The sequence below is a fragment of the Ornithodoros turicata genome, chromosome 5 (genome assembly GCF_037126465.1).
Source record: "Ornithodoros turicata isolate Travis chromosome 5, ASM3712646v1, whole genome shotgun sequence".
NCBI classification, from domain to species: domain Eukaryota; kingdom Metazoa; phylum Arthropoda; class Arachnida; order Ixodida; family Argasidae; genus Ornithodoros; species Ornithodoros turicata.
This window is the reverse complement of record NC_088205.1, coordinates 7,327,227-7,343,373: the sequence shown is the minus strand read 5'-3', so window position 1 is coordinate 7,343,373 and position 16,147 is coordinate 7,327,227. Positions and strand designations below refer to the sequence as shown.

The following is a 16,147-nucleotide window of genomic DNA, read 5'->3' as shown; positions in this document are numbered from 1 at the left end:
AAGCTCAAATTAACGGGAGTGCACTGCATTACCAGCACTGCGTGAGCGCAAACGTGCAACAAGGCCTAGTGAGCCACGACACATCCCTGATGCAGCTAGCATACGCTGCCAACGCATCAACACCTCATTCAGAGTGGCTCCCTTTAGTTCAAACTCCGCCTTATTCGAACAAATTCTTTGGTCACCTTAGGGTTCGAATTAACAGGATTGCACTATATAATCAGGGTTGTTTGCATTTAATCCACATGGATTTTATCCGGTAGATTTTTTAAAAATTTTATCCACACAACTGAATCCGGATTTTTTAGAGATTTTGTCCAGATGCGACGTGAAAGACAATCTTAATGCAATGTCACATGGAAAACTCCCGCTTTATTGTTTCAAACTTTATTGTAGCGTTGGCTATTAACAAAAGCCCAGGTTAATTACATTAACTTCTTGCAAACTTGCATTTACAAACTTTTTGTTAACTTTGTAACTTTTTAACTTGACTTTTTGAGCTTTTCAGATTTAACTTTTCCCCGTTTTCTTTTACTTCTGCCCATTCAGGGAGAGGCTTTCTTCTGCTTCCTGAAGGCATGTTAACTGAATCCAGGCATGTAGCGTCTACCCATTCACTCACGCGTGCATGGGACCTCTACCTTTCGGAAAACAATGGAAACTCATTCAATGTTACTGGGACAGGCAGTTTCATAAACCAAAACTATGAGAGGTCACCTGAAATCAGGAAGAACAGCAAAACACATTTGTTTTTACTCCGCGTCACATTTCTAGGCTGGTCTATATTCTGCAAAAATATCCAAAAACATCCGGGTTTTATCCAAAAAAGCCCACTGGAGAGGATCTTTTTAAAAATATCCGGATTTTTTTTCAACCCTGTATATAATGCGAGTGAGCAATGCTTACCTAAAGGGTAGGAACCCCCCGATAAAGCAGTGCAGAGCTGATGAATGATACCACGGAACTGGAGGAACCCCTCTTGCGATTAGCTTGGGCCTACATGGGGCATCAAAATGGCCTGCCCAGTTCTTGCCCAAAATACCACCGACAACAGTCAGTGGGTAGCCGCCTGCACAGAATGCAACGCATCGTGAGAGGGCCCGTGGAGTGATACATAATGTGCCTAGCAAAGACTAGCAGCTTACAGCACATCCATATGGTGAGGAGGATCAACACTGTTGTCGCAGGAAGAGCCTGGGTCGATTGATAAATCCACGCAGTGGAGTTTTGCACGCTCCACACCACAAACAAGGGAACTGCACAAGAAACAACACACATAAAATAGGTGTAACCCCCGCTCTCTGCATGAAACAGTGTGCATGTGTAGCAAAGTAGAATTGGTATAACTTTCCATACACAATCCGATACATTCACCAATCGTCATAACTAGGATTTCGTGTTTTCACAGTTTATTCTTTGGCATATTTGGAGGACGTTTTTCAGAGTTTATCGTTGTCAAAGGATTCATAGTTTTTTCGTTAATATCTGAAGTTCTTAGAAAACGCTACAGCTGTGAGACTACATATTCACAAAAAGAATGAGACGCTCCCTCCCCCAAAACACTGACTGTCATTCTGTGGAATTCGCACACGACGACATCTATGCCACGATCACCTTGCGATGTGAAGACCTCGAAATCCTGATATTCCAATCGTTAGGCAGCTTTCGTTTGCGTCCAATCATGCTGTCAGTGTTGCAATATTAAGCTGCCCTTCATAAAGAAAATCTCTGTGCCATGTGTGTGTGTGTGTGTGTGTGGCAAGGGCAGACTTCACTGCATTACACGGACGCTTCGTGAAAGACAGCTGCACGGCGGACTGAGCCACCCTTCCCAATCGCAGGATTGGTAACCCATGACGCGAGGCAATCTCGACACCGAAGGAAACAATCTGACCAGACAACCAGTCGTCAAGGCCTGGCTTTTCTTGCTCAGTTCCCGACTACTGGAACCCATGAATGCGGAGTTTTTCGGATAAATCCTAAAATGCAGAACCCTACTCATAACCACAAGTTTTGTTACTAACGACCGGGGCACAATTGTGGGGAAGGGGGGGCTTCCAGGGGAAATGTTCAGGCTACGGGGTACTCTGCCCCGTCCTTCACGCATAAAGGCCGAGCAGGGTGTCTGGGATCCTTTTTCATGAGGCCACCTTGGGGACCAGAACCAGTCGAGCCAGAGCCTCGTGCAGAACTGGTTTATTCAAAACAGGCGCAAGTTTGTGTGTGTGTACACCAGTTGTTGTCGTCGTCACTCAACAGGTTACGCTACAGTTCCCCCAGTCTATAAAGGGAGGAAGAGGGTGAGAAACACGTAAACAGTAACAGGGATCAGCGAACGGTATTAGGGCAACAGGAAGCGCAGTAGCAGCCAGCAAAGGGAACGGGAGGAGGGTGAAGTCCTCAATGAAGGTAGGCTTCAAACGAGCGATGCTGGTGCGATGAGGTACATAAAAAACATGTGAAACACATGCTGGTGGTATCTTCTTTAGCGTTGCGGAGGACGGTAAAGTGCTTCAGGGAGTGCCTAAGGACAGGATGAGGACTGCTGACGGGGGCTTTGAGGGACCAGCCAGTAGCGTCAGTGCAAACAAAAACGTGATGACGTAATGAGGTCGTGGGGGGGGAGTGAAAAATGGGCGAGTCGATGGGTGTCTAGGGGCAACAGGTCGGAGTGTGGTCATGGTGCGGGAGAGAGACAGCTGATGCAATCGTGCTGAGGACAGGGAGTGGGAGAGACAGCCGATGCAATCGTGCTGAGGACTGGGAGTGGGAGAGTCGGGGGGAAGAGGAAAGAAGATCAGCGGGAAGGTGGAGGGAAACACCGTAGACTAGGTTCACTGAAGAACATCCGAAATCATTTTTTTGAGAGCGGCGCATATTCTGAGAAGTGCCAGAGGTAGCACATCGGTCCACTGGGTCTGGTCGGTGAGCCATGGGTGTGCAGACGTGAGATTGCGATGAACACGTTCCACAAAGCCATTGGAGGCCGGATTGGAGGCCGTCGTGTGCAAGTGGATGAAGCTGAAGAAAAGTCGAGCTTCAAATTAGGACAGAACGCCGAATTGAGTGACCCATGAGGAGACAAAGGTAGAGGCGATGGTCGCACTGTCGATGCACGAGATCAGAATGGCTTCGGTCAAACAGGTTTATCTGTCCACACGAGTAAAGATGTAGCGGTATCCATATATGGAATGGCAGTAGGGGGCTGATGATATCGACATGAACCTTTTCGAACTGGAGATTGGGGGCAGGAAATTTGAAGGCGGGGCAACGGTGTGACGGGTGACCTCTGAACGTTCGCAAGCGATACAGGCAAGTGTCCAGTTCTGTGTGTCCTTCTGGAAGCCTGGCCAAGCATACCAGGCAGCGATGAGAGTGGAGAGTATGCAGAGGTGGGAGAAGGAGTGGAACGCATCTAAGATGGCTTTTCGCAGGTCTTCGGGAACAACGGGTCGAGGAATGCTGGTAGACGTGTCGCAGCCAGGGGAAGAGAGAAATCTCCAAGAGACAAGGATGATGGAGTTGTGCAAAGACATTGCGTGGCAGGATCGTTCGCTGAGAATAGCAATGGCTGCCAGAGGTAATGTCTGACGTCAAGGCTTTGCAACCGGTCAGCAATGTGAAGGGCCTCAAAGAAGTGTCGAAAGTGACGGAAGGACAAGTAGGCAGCGAGAAGCTCCTTGTCTAAGACGCTGTACCTAGGATGGGACTGAGTTAATTTCTTGGAGAAGAATGTTAAAGGCTTCAGTATGCCATCTATGCGGTGGTGGAGGACGGCACCTACAGCGTTGTTGGACACATCAACTATCAGACAAGTGGGCGCATTGTGGCGAGGATGCAAGAGGAGCGTGGCGGAAGCAACACATTGCTTGCCCTCCTTAAAGGATGCTTGACACCAGCAGTCCAAGTGAGGATGGTGCAAGGGGTACAGTGGGTCTTGAGAAGATCTTCGAGAGGCCGTAAGAGTTGGGTGCATTTGGGGAGGAAATGACAAAAAAAAAATTTACAAGACTTAAGGATGAACAGGGTCAGGGACGGGAAAGTCTTCGATGGCTTTAGTCTTGGCAGGGAGAGGTGATATGCCCTTGGAGGTGACTTGGTGGCCCAGGAATTCGAGGGACAACATACCGAACTCTCACTTGGCCAAGTTGCTGATGAATCTGTGGTCAGCAAGACCAGAGAAGACAGTACAATGATGGGTGGCATGCTCTGCTTCGGAAGAGCTTGCAACTAAAGTATCATCGACACAGGCAAGGACAAAGGGTGAGTCACGGAGAACACAGTCGACGAATCTTTGAAATGTTTGAGCCCCATTACGTAAACCAAAGGGCATCCGGGTAAATTTAAAAAGACACAATGAGATAGTAACTGCTGTTTTAGGCACATCTTCTGGTGCCACAGGTATCCGGTGATAGCCTGGTTAGTAAGGTCAATCTTGCTGATATGGGTGACATTGGAGAGGTTACCAGAAAAGTCCCGAATATTAGGTAAGGAACACCGGTTTGGTACTATGGCAAGGTTGAGTGCCCTATAATCTCAGCATGGCCACCAGTCGCATGTCTTCTTAGGGTCATGTGGAGTGCGGAGCTTCAAACCTTCTTCATGGCATGAAAACAAGGTTTATAGACATAAAAATGAATGGCACTTTTCCACTTGCAACAATGACAGACCCAAGATTCAAGAATGCCTGCCACATAACTCAGACAGAGAAACAGTGGACTCTGAAACCCTTGGAAGCAGCAGTAGAGAAGCATGCTTCAACTGGCCTTCACTGTGATACCACAGAGTCATATGAGGAACTTGCATCAGTGCCCTCTACCATCATCTGCTGTGTGGAGTATCTTTGGAGAACTGGCATCTGCCTCACGTGTTTCCCTTAAGCGACCTAAAGGCTACCAACACTGCAAGTGCAGGAGTACCTTCATTGTCCTGTCTCACCAAACTCAGAAAACCTGGTATACTGGTGGCAGTATCACGGAAAAGTAAAGTTTCTCACAAAGGGTAAAGTAGCACAGCCATACTTGTCCATTCCTGCAAACTCAGATGCCAAGTGAAAGACTTTTCTATTCGCGGCCTTACTGTATCCACAAGGCGGCAATCTTCGTTGCCTGAACATGTTGAAAAGTTGGTGTTCCTGCACGAAAACCTGAAGTAATAAAGCCTACGCCTAACCAGTTCTTGTTGCATCTCATTTAAGATTCGAATGTAAGAAGCACCATAAGGTTGCTGTGGTACTACATTTGTGGACCTGTAGATGCAGACAAATTTATCAATTCATTAATTATTCGAAAAATATTCCAATTCGATCGATTCGATTCGACAGTGGCACTATTCCATTTGTATTCGATTCGGCCCTGAAAACCACTAGTCGCACACCTCTAGAAAACTAGCATTGTGAATATTGAACTCATCCAGCCCAAACATCGCTGCAGGCGTCTCCGCCGGTAAGGCAGCATGTGAGAGGTTATGTATTTGTAACTGCCAGTGGGAATGGCCATAGCTCTCGCTTGTCAGAGCTCACCCATATGCTCTCGTAGCCACTCATCAATTATCTCATCTTATCCAGTTCCTTCGCCGCAGTGCAATAGTATGTACCAACCAGCCACCTCTAATAGCTACTTCATGTTGAAAAATAATTATTTCCTCAACACTCTGGCTTACAGTACAGTGAGCGCCTGATGTAATGAAAGACATATATATATATATATAAAGTGATGCAGCCCCTTTAAAGGGGCACTAAAGTGCATAAATTTCTCCTTGTGGAATATAAGAGATGATGTTGCCTTGACACCAACGCAAAAGTAACAGGATTCATCCACTGCCTCATTTATGGAAAAAAAAAAAAAAAAAAAACACAGTGAAACAGACCAAGAAAACGAGTGAAAGAAACCGCAATTTATGCTTTCCCTCTTCTTCTCAGGGCAAGGCAGACAATGCGCAGCAGCTGGTCTCCTCAAACTGATTGTCCAATCATAGTGGGTCATTCGTCTGAGGAGACCAATCCGAGGCCGTTCCACATTGTTGACCTTCTTAGGAAAAAGGGGGAGAGGGAAAGCGGAAACTGCTGTCTCTTTCGCTCATCGATTACGAACGACACAGCCGATGAATGCCGTTCCCCTTGTGTTGGCATCAAGGTAACAGCACCCTGAATTTCGTGAGGAGCAATTTTTTCACTTTGTTACCCTTTAACATAAAGGCATATATTCAATAGGGTAGAGCCCTGCACCATCAGCGGATGGAAGCGGATATCCGCGGATATCCGCAATATACTTGCGGATTCGGATGAAAATTTAGCACTTCCTGCGGTGTGCGGATCGGATTCGGATGGCTCGAGGTCGGATGCGGATCGGATGCGGATACGAAGGTAGCGGATCGGATGCGGATATACCGCGTGCTGTCATTTCCACCCGCAATATATTTGTATTGCGCGCCGACAGCCGACAGCGAGCGCATGCTCTGGTTCATCTTTGACCATGCACAGCGCCAAGACAGGAGAGGTGGCATCCAGGCGTCCCGAACCGCGCGAGCACCGACGAGGTAGCGTTCCACGCGTTCCAGAAGTCTCTCCATATCGCGTTTGTTGAAAGGTTTACCTTTGCTTGTCGTCATGACTGAGTCCTTCCGTGACAGCATGGAGGCATCCGAAATTATACCAACATGCTTCCGGCGGTCTTTACACGTCTTTCGAAACGTGTGGATTTTTGCGGATCGGATGCGGATGGTGCGTTTTGCTCAGCAGATCGGATGCGGATGTAAACTGTTGTGTATGATGCGGATGCGGGTCGGATGCGGATAACGTGTGCGCGGATGCGGGTCCGATGCGGAGGCCAAAAACCTCATCCGCGCAGGGCTCTACAATAGGGGCAGCAACAAAGGCAATCCTCAAATATGTAGCCATCTGCACTCATGCATCCCATCAAGACCAGAAGTTGGATTCAAATCACGTTTGAGTCACCACCACCCATTTACTCTACTACTAGGTATTCTCTGAATACTAAATACGAACTGAATAGAAGCAATAGAAGGAAGCAGGGTCTTACCAAAGAACAGACAAGACACAAGATTCACATTTGTGACCCAGTGGACACCTCCCATCTGCCTGTACATTCGAGCAGAAACATATCCAGCAATGACTGAAAATCAAAAAGAACAAACGTCTTAAGTGGTTATAACAGGACATCCTCATGCCCAACATCCTTAGACCCCTTGTGTTTTTGGGTTTCATGCTTTATAAGAATTGGGGGCAAAAATCTGGCTTTATTTCAGAATTACAACAGTAAAAACCCAAGGCATAGAGTGTAGACACTTGCACTTCTGCTGTTTACTTCCGGAACTCTTCAACGGGGTAAAATCGACTTGTATGGAGGGGAAAAGCAGATCTACCTAAGTGTATGGGTTGGATACAGGTCAAGCAATTTCGATGCATGCATGACTCCAACAGTAGCATACCAGTCAGATTATGAGGGCTTCCAGCCCAACACCTAGCTAAGTGGACTTACATGGAGTACCCAAATTTCATAGCTATGAAGTATAAACTTATTTAACCAAGGTCTTTGTGATCCCCAAGAAATCAAACTCTTCATCCTCCCACACAGTCTGAAATGCAAGTAAGCTCTACTCACAACGCAGGGGTTACTAGGATACTATATGTATTCTCTATAATCGACGTCCCACATGGGCAAATCGTATCAGTTCAGCAAGAGAACCGTTGATATTTGTTGCAAGTGTTGTAAAAAGAGGAATGTCTTAATGCATTCAGTTTGAAGAGCGTACAAATGACTTTTCGTGTCTCAGTTCAATCGTACAGTGTGCATGAAATTATGGAGTGCCCAGGGTTGTTAAAGTTAAATAAAGGCTAACTAAGTAACTAAGAAACTGAGTTCGAGATACCCCGTGGGAGAAAACACACTGATACATTGTTACACATACTTGCAAAAATGTACTCGGTACTTTTACAGTTACTTTTTTCATTAAATTGATTGGTTTCATTTGAGTTACTAGTTGCATTATGATTAATAAAGCAGATTACCTTGTGATTACGTGATGTAATAACACATAATGGTTTTCATTCTTTCCTTTCCTCCCTATGGATTCTTCACACCCCAGATATGAACCACTAGATATCTTTAATCCAAGAAAATAGACTGGACACTAACCAGATAGCACACATTAACAAACCAGCAACTTATCTGTTCACTTGCATACCTTCTGCTTACACGAAGGAGCATACTCATTTCAAAAATTATTCTCCATCATGCAGATTCAAAGATTTGTGCTGACGAGACCCCCCAAGCTAAATAACCGCTCCACCGCTTCAGTACTGGCAATGATTGCAAAGCACTCAGATCAGGTTGCCCAGCTGAATCGTGCTACCCACTGATGGCGGTTGTCGCTCATGTTATTAAAAAAAAAATACTCTCAAAAAGACTAAAAAGTTACTGAAAAAAGTAACTGAGGTACAGATAAAAGTACCTCCATGAGAGTGTATCTGATATTTCACTCCTGATACACCAAAAGTATCTAAATAGACGTATTCAATTACCTAACAACCCTGGGAGTGCCGGATGTGAAAGTTCTACCACACATCAGAAGAAGTAAAGAAAGAAGAAGAGAAAAGGTACAAGCTTTCCTGTAGCACACTCTCTTGTGCTGGAGTAAAGAAAGAACAGTCTCCAAAAACAAATGCCCGTACCAGGAGTGTTTGACATGTTCAGTCAAAGTACAAGGGTCATTTGGATGTTCCAGTGTCTCCTGGAGACCGTACAGCTTTAATTTCAGTACAGTTGGCATAAAAGAATCTAACCCTCTCCCTTTTGGCAAAAAGGAAAACAAGGCCATGTGCATGCGTTCTTGCAAAGCTAACTGCAAAGTGCACTCCTGGCCTGATACTCACATGAGGTGAGAGCATAAAGGACACAGATTGCTGTGTTCATTGAGCCGTGGTTGTGCACATTAAATATGCTCAGTAGTGCCATCAGGAGGATGCCCGCAACGATGCAAAGAAACTGGGTCCCAACACCTGTAAAATAAGTGCTTTTATCATACGTCTGAGGAGTGTATCGTGAAGACGTGTTTGTCTTTGTTTAGCACGTGCGGTGTCAGACTCATTCAGCAAAGAGGTGACGTTTACCCAAGATGGCGCAGAGAATGTTCTTGTAAGGAGGAATCCGGAACACGTCAGCATGAATTATCTTCCAGCCGTATTCTTCAATGTCCAGCTCGGACTTGCCTTCAGATGCACTGTAGCGGGCAAAGTCGTTCTTCAAAACCCTAGCCTGTGTAGTGGTAAGGGCATCAGTGAAGAGCTCTGCTCTAAGCTCGGGAGGGAAAGAAGATTATAAAATGGGATCGTACCAGGATGACCACAATGAAGCCCAGCAGGAGAACAATGAGCACGGCAGAGTTGATCACAGAAAGCCAATGAATCTGAGATTAAAAACAATGCATGAAGCCAGATGGCATACAGACGTACAAGGGGGTATCCAGAAAGTAAGTTCCGTTTGGCTGTTAAAAAAAAAAGATGGCAGTTTTATTTTGACTGTGTTCCACATACTTTCAACTATATTTCTATGTAGTTTCCACCATTATTGAGTAGTACTACACAATTAACTTATCCAAACATTTCACTGCCTGTACATTCGAGCAGAAACATACCCAGCAATGACTGAAAATCAAAAAGGACAAACGTCTTAAGTCACATCACCAGAGAAAGTGTTAAAGACTGCGAGACAGGCGCACTTACGGCCTTTACAGTTACGGCCTTAAGTGCATACTGTCATTAAATTCTCACCAGACGGTTAACCATACGGCCTTTGAGACAAAACTGAGATGTAAGCACAACGGAGTTCCCGCAAGGCAGTCTACAGCGCTCCCCCGGAACTGCAAAACAACTTTCTGCTTATGTTCTGCTTACGTTGAGTACTACTCAATAATGGTGGTACTACAGTACAGTACTAGCACTTCTCATAGCGTGGCATAAAGTTCTTGAATTCCCGGCGTTATAGAACGACACTGCCTGTTATCAAACTCAAACTTGAAACTCATCGTTTTCTTCTTCGTTTTAATCTTCAAGAAAATGCCAGCTATGACAAAAATGTTTTCATACTGTCAAAATTTGTTTTCATTTTTTCAACAATGTTTTCATTGACCACACACAGAAAATAATCCTTGAACAAAGACAGCTGCTCGTTACGCTCCTTGTTGTGCCGATTTTCATAGCCCTGGTTAATGTTCCAAATCCAGATCATTGCACGGAATTACTCACAGCAGTGTTTCAGTATGGCGGATGATGTAGGATATCTGCTAGTCTCACATTACTCGCGCTGATGCAAGGCATCATTTTACAGGTAATGGACCGCTTTCTTGCCTTAAACATTTCAAATACGAAGAAAGATGCTTCAACACTATCTTCTTGACTCTTCTTAGGACTTCCATGCTTATTGTGAAGGGGCTCATGATTTCATTCCCCACACCACCACCAGCACCACCACCAGGGTTGAGTATCGCCCCCTGGCGATGAAACTCCCCATTCATCATCTCACAATAAAGTTGTTGTTGTTGTTGACTCGAAGTGGCATCCGTGACTCGCCAGCGGACAAATCAATACGTGAGCACCCACACAATGGTGACTGCAGTTGGAACTTATTTTCTGGATACGCCTCGTACAAGCGGCACGGGTTTAAAAAGTGTGGTAGCCAAACCACAGAGCAGTTTTTGAAGAGGTCGTCATCCTCACCTCCAGGGTTTGAGGAAAGAAAGGGTGGCCTTTGGCAAAGTTCTCTTGATCTCTCTCTGTGGCATTTGTAGGCAGCCATCGCACTGAGTAAGTGTGACTGATGTCCAGTGGAGCCGTAAGGTCATCGAGGTTCAGGGGAGGCTTCTCCCTCACTGTGACATTTGCAGAGATTACCTAAAATAATTCAATGAAGCAACTGTGAGTAAGCCGCAAGAAAGTCGATAAGAGTGCAGATGTACTACTGTGGGTAGGTGTAACACTTTGCACATTCCATCTCTGTGCATTTTATGGCGATGAGGGAACCGATTAATATCTGAAGTGTGACAGGCATGACAGACATGCTTAAGTTCCCTAACAAAAGATTGTGGCTTTGTAATGCCTCTATACTGTTAGATCCTTATTTTCCAATTTGATACCTTCATAGAGGACGAGCTTTCCAGCTCGTAAAAGCCAGCGTCAAAGCTTGTAAAAGGCGCTTAAACATTGTAATGATGCATTCTTGGCTTTCAAACAGAGCCTTCACTATCGCCAACAAGAACTGATGCAGGTGCTGATTTGCATTCTTTGTGACTATCCTTGCGTTTGCTGACCAAGTGCGAGGAAGACTCCGCCTCCTAGATGCCGGCCAATAGGAGGATGCGGAGACCAGGCGCTTCCCAAGCCTCTCCGCTCGCTTAAGAGATGGCGCAGCGTGGCAAGGCTTCTGCCATGGCGCACCAATCTAAGCAACTGCTGAACGAGGCTTAGACAGGAGTGAGTTTGTTAGATTCGCATGCCATGGCAGAAGCCTTGCAACTCGCGAAACAATGGTAACCGCCTCCCTCACTCTTGGTCAGCAAATGCAAGTATAGTCGAGATAATTTCAATGCTCCTAAAGAACACATTTTTCTCGAATCTTTTTTTATATTTTGAGTACCCCATTTGGAAAGGCAGCTTATTTATTTCTTTTGGTGTGTGTCAAGCGGACCTTTTCGGCAATGAATTGTTATGAATCGTATAGCTACCAAAAAACTATACTGCTCCTGTTATTATGGTCTTTTTTTCTTTTCTTTTTCTTTTTTGTGCTGTCCAATGAGGCCCCTGCTCTAGATATTCAATTTTTCGAGGTGCATAATTTCTTGCTCCTGTTACCCGTAAGACAGTACATTACCTTCTCGCCATTGTACTCGATGTTGAAAGTGAGATGCGTCCACAGATACACTTTGTGCTTGTGTGGAATGAACGAGCCCTCTTCCAAATGGCCGATGAAGCCCCATAGTCGAAGACTGTCTGAGTGAATGTCATATGGTGTAACATTTGTCAATATTGTTGAAGGTGAGACAGTAGAGAATGTAGAGGCAGTAGCGACACTCACCAATGACAAATTCGAAGTAATAGAGATCTTCGATAGCTGCTTTCAGCTGGTTGAAATCGGCAACGGAAAGGTGAACCGTGCACAACTGCTGTTTTTCAATCGGAACTGCAAGGAGATACGTGATCGGATGAGAGCACAATGTTTTCTGCATGCGGAGGCTCGCATTTCTAAGAGGGTATTCCAGTCCTTCATCACGGTACATCTTGTATTGTGAGTGTTTCATATTTTTCCTCGCACAAGGTCTTGTGGGAAGAAGCTGCCAAGATATGTCGGAATATTGACTTTGTGCGCACTTGATTTTTTGCTTAGCTGATGGGCATCGAGGAATGTATATTTTCAGTCTGCGTTACATGTTGGAGCCATTTTTGTAAGAAACTGACGGAGCTAAAACTGAAGCGCAAACCTACAACATATAAATGCTTTAGGAACAAGTTAGTATTTCTCTGCGATACATCAATTTTGAGAGGGGGTAAAATGTTCTGCTTATGTTAGGGACCCAATAATTGCTAACAATAAACCACAGGAGCAGCAGGGCACTGACAAGCTGGTGCACGACTACAAAAAGCACGGTACCCGAGACAACACACACAAAATTATCAATACACAGCACAAGTACACACAAGTAGCACAAGCACACACTGACCAGTATGTATCTAGCATACAGTCTAGAAGTACCCAACACCGTCATGAATACAGTTTAATGCCAATGTATGCTCGTACAAGTAGATTTAAAAATTCATTTTTTTGTCCGCACTATAGAAGATTGGAATAATATCCCTCAGCTTGCATTTACATCACTAGAAAGTTTTCTTTCCTGTCTCGATCGTATGTAGCACTTGTCTTGTCAAACACTTGTGATCTCGTGAAGTGCAAAGCGCTGCTATTCTATTTTTGCATTATGTGATAACTTCGGAATTGCTTGTTCTGATAGATACTTGTTTGCATTCCTGTCTGTGTAGTGTCAGACACTACTCCTGCTCGGACTCCAACGGAGTCTGCAGTATTTCATAAATAAATAAAATTAAATTAAAAAATAAAAATAAAATAAACAAGTTTAGTGGGCAACAACATACTATACAGGGTGTCCCAGAAAACATGTCACTGAGCTCTAATAGAAAAAAAACTACGCCACCAAGAATCATGCGGTCAATGGCACTTTTTCTTACTAGGTTTTTGCCACCTCCTGATGTGCACGTCATGTAACCTAAGTTTAATTATCTAAATTTTTTAGAAGTGAAGTCGGAAATTTGCCAAGCAAAGGTCATTTTTTTTACCCTACCAATATAAAGACCATGTCGATTTTACTCAAATTCATGATAATTACCTTACGGGTGATATTCAGGATCCATTTTATCGGGAAAAAATAGCCAAACATCATGCTTCTCGGAGCACTGGAGTATAACCAGGGTTCCGCACTTTCGGTCTTAATCGAAAAACACAGAAAAACATACGCTGGGTAAATTTTCTCTAATTTAGTTTTAATCAAAAAACATCGAATACATAGGGACATTCCAGGGCACGAGAGAGAAATTGCTGCTTACTACTTTGCGATGTTATAGTTTAACTAGTAGTTCTACTACTTTTCAGGGGAGTAGTTAAAACTACTTCTGTAACTACTGCAATGTATTTTAACTACGTCAACTACTTAACGTTGTCCATCAACACCAATCTCTTGTAGTGTTCTTGGACACCTAAATATGAATCACAAGCAGTGATAATGATATTGAGTGAGAGCTTCGCTATAAAGTTATGTACAACATACGACCATGTATGAGATTTACACTCAGGCTCCTTCGTCACAGATCAATGTTCCACGCACAAATATTGTAGTGGGTGCCGATTGCGCCACTGTGGAAATATTTGTGGAAATACTGTGGAAGTAGTTGCACCTGCAGTAACCTAACTACCGTAGTTAACTACTCGAAATAGTAGTTTAACTAGTAGCTGCCACTACATTTCTGCAAGTAGTTGGTAACTACTTTTTAACTACAACCAGGTAGTTTAACTACATGTAGTTAACTACTGGCCATCACTGGTACTACTATGAAATAATTATTCGCATTGCATGCATCTTTGCATGACAGCTCCTGCAGCAGTGTGCAATCCTCATACGGAGCACTGTGTGGTGTCATTTCATCGTGGGAGAGCTTGTCATAACAGTTACCTGCCTCACACCTGCAGCACTTCGGCCGAATCACCTCAACAAGACAGACACTCCACAACAACAGCTTTGACAGGACAGAGTGCTCTAAGTTTCTCATATTGCTTGTGTAATGCAACAGGGACTGAGGACATTATTCAGACACTTCAACAAGATGAATATTCAAAATTTCATAGGGCAACCACCAGCTCCCCATGTCATCAAAACCGTGCCGCTTCCATATGCACCACAAACACTTACGAAAGCAATGAAAGGCAAAACTCGTTCGTAGGCAATTGTTCTTTGTATGTGGACCATGATCTGCGCTGTACCACGAGTGGTGTATCCCAGCCCTTCTCTCTTCACTGTTCCCGCTAGGGGGGGGGGGGGGTTCTGCTCCAGTCAATGAAACTGTGTTGTCATTAAGTATGCCTTGAAGCTGTGTCATGGAGCTAACCTTGATCAGACTGCTAGAGGTCTGAGGCTTTGCAGAGGACATAGAACTGTCAGCGCTTCCACTACACCTACATGGCGCCATCCAGCGATGGGAGAGGTATCTCAGAGCTGTACTTTTACGTTAACTCCCAAACACCTTGTATCATAGCAACAAGTCCTCTGCAAAGTCTCTCCTCAACAAACTCCAAACAAACAAATTTTACATCAAAAGGAAGCTTCTTTTTTGCTCCTTTTAGCGATGTATTTTGTTCACTTCTTAAAGCTACTGGAGAGGTGTAATATGCGTTAGAATAGACAGTGCTTTGGGAAAATGAGCATATTCGTAACCCTATTCTTCAAAAACACCACATCCAATCTTAACTTAAAAAATCTCAGGCATGCACTAACCTGTTGCCTTCCTAATGGTACCGCTTTTATGCGGGCTAAGAATGTAGAACCGAACTTATCAAATGAAAAACGACTACCAGAACAGTGGGGGGCGGGGACTGCCAGAACCCTAAAGCGGGCTTCACAGCACAACTCTTGTGATTCACGGCAGAGCACGCTTTACAGGGGTTCCAGAGGGCACTAGCTTCGAAAAGGTGAAATCGCCGCCATAATGTCCCTCGAAGTGTAGTTCCGGTTTTGTTTCGCTGCCATATATGATATTTGGAAGGTTATTAACGTTGAAAACATTAAAATTACTTGGTTCGCAGTACAAATAATATTCACACAGTGCAATAATTTTGAAACAACAAAACTACGGTGAACGCGATGTGGGTGAAGGCCTGGACAGTGAGAGGAGAGGACCTACATTATGGCGGCATATCTGCTAGCGCGTTCCCTGCTTACCGTACGAACTCCCAGTGGCACACAACGACGCGTTTGTGCGATGAAAACTAAGCAAAAAATGCTGGAAACCAAACTCTGCGCAACAAAAAGTTCACGCAAACTTCGTTTTCCGCACATATATCGATGCCAACATGTCGATTTCTGCACAGTAGCGCCCAGCTACCGCGAGGGATGCCACCGGTGCAGAAATCAAAACGAAACTTCGTGTGAATGTTAATGCACTTACGGGAGTTCGCAAACGCGTGAACCTTTGAGATTCACGCCTAACGAAGTGCAATTTCGTTTAATTTGCTGACTTTCCGTCTCACTGGTGATAATTATGGCACGTTGTTTCCCCCGTGGCGCCCCTAGCGGTATAGTGCGACCCAACTGTGCCGAGACAACTACGTCCCATTAGAAATGAACCAAGAGCAATGTTTGTGTGGCTGACTTTTTCTTTGCGCAGAGTTTGGTTACCACGAGTTTTTTGTTGAATTTGTAGTCATCCATAAATAAAAAAAAAAAACGACGAAGCTCCGTTTAATATCCAACAACTTTCATGTAGGAGCCTACAGAAATGGTGCCTGCACCATTGAGCATGTGACTTCATTTTTTGACACCTTACGAGCACACGGCTAGAGAGCACAGGACA

At 44.6% G+C, this 16,147-nt stretch overlaps 1 protein-coding gene across 1 annotated transcript in view; it reads right to left on the bottom strand.

Moving 5' to 3' along the window:
- LOC135393894 (transmembrane 9 superfamily member 1-like) overlaps nt 1–16,147 on the bottom strand; it is a 39,232-nt gene that overhangs the window by 7,113 nt on the left and 15,972 nt on the right. Inside the window, exons 4-12 of the mRNA XM_064624229.1 lie at nt 12,090–12,194; nt 11,886–12,004; nt 10,736–10,909; nt 9,355–9,426; nt 9,131–9,275; nt 8,894–9,019; nt 7,041–7,133; nt 1,146–1,256; nt 907–1,069 (exon numbers count right to left, since the gene is read on the bottom strand). Coding sequence (XP_064480299.1) covers nt 907–1,069; nt 1,146–1,256; nt 7,041–7,133; nt 8,894–9,019; nt 9,131–9,275; nt 9,355–9,426; nt 10,736–10,909; nt 11,886–12,004; nt 12,090–12,194 — 1,108 coding nt within the window. The remainder of the gene's footprint in view (nt 1–906; nt 1,070–1,145; nt 1,257–7,040; nt 7,134–8,893; nt 9,020–9,130; nt 9,276–9,354; nt 9,427–10,735; nt 10,910–11,885; nt 12,005–12,089; nt 12,195–16,147) is intronic.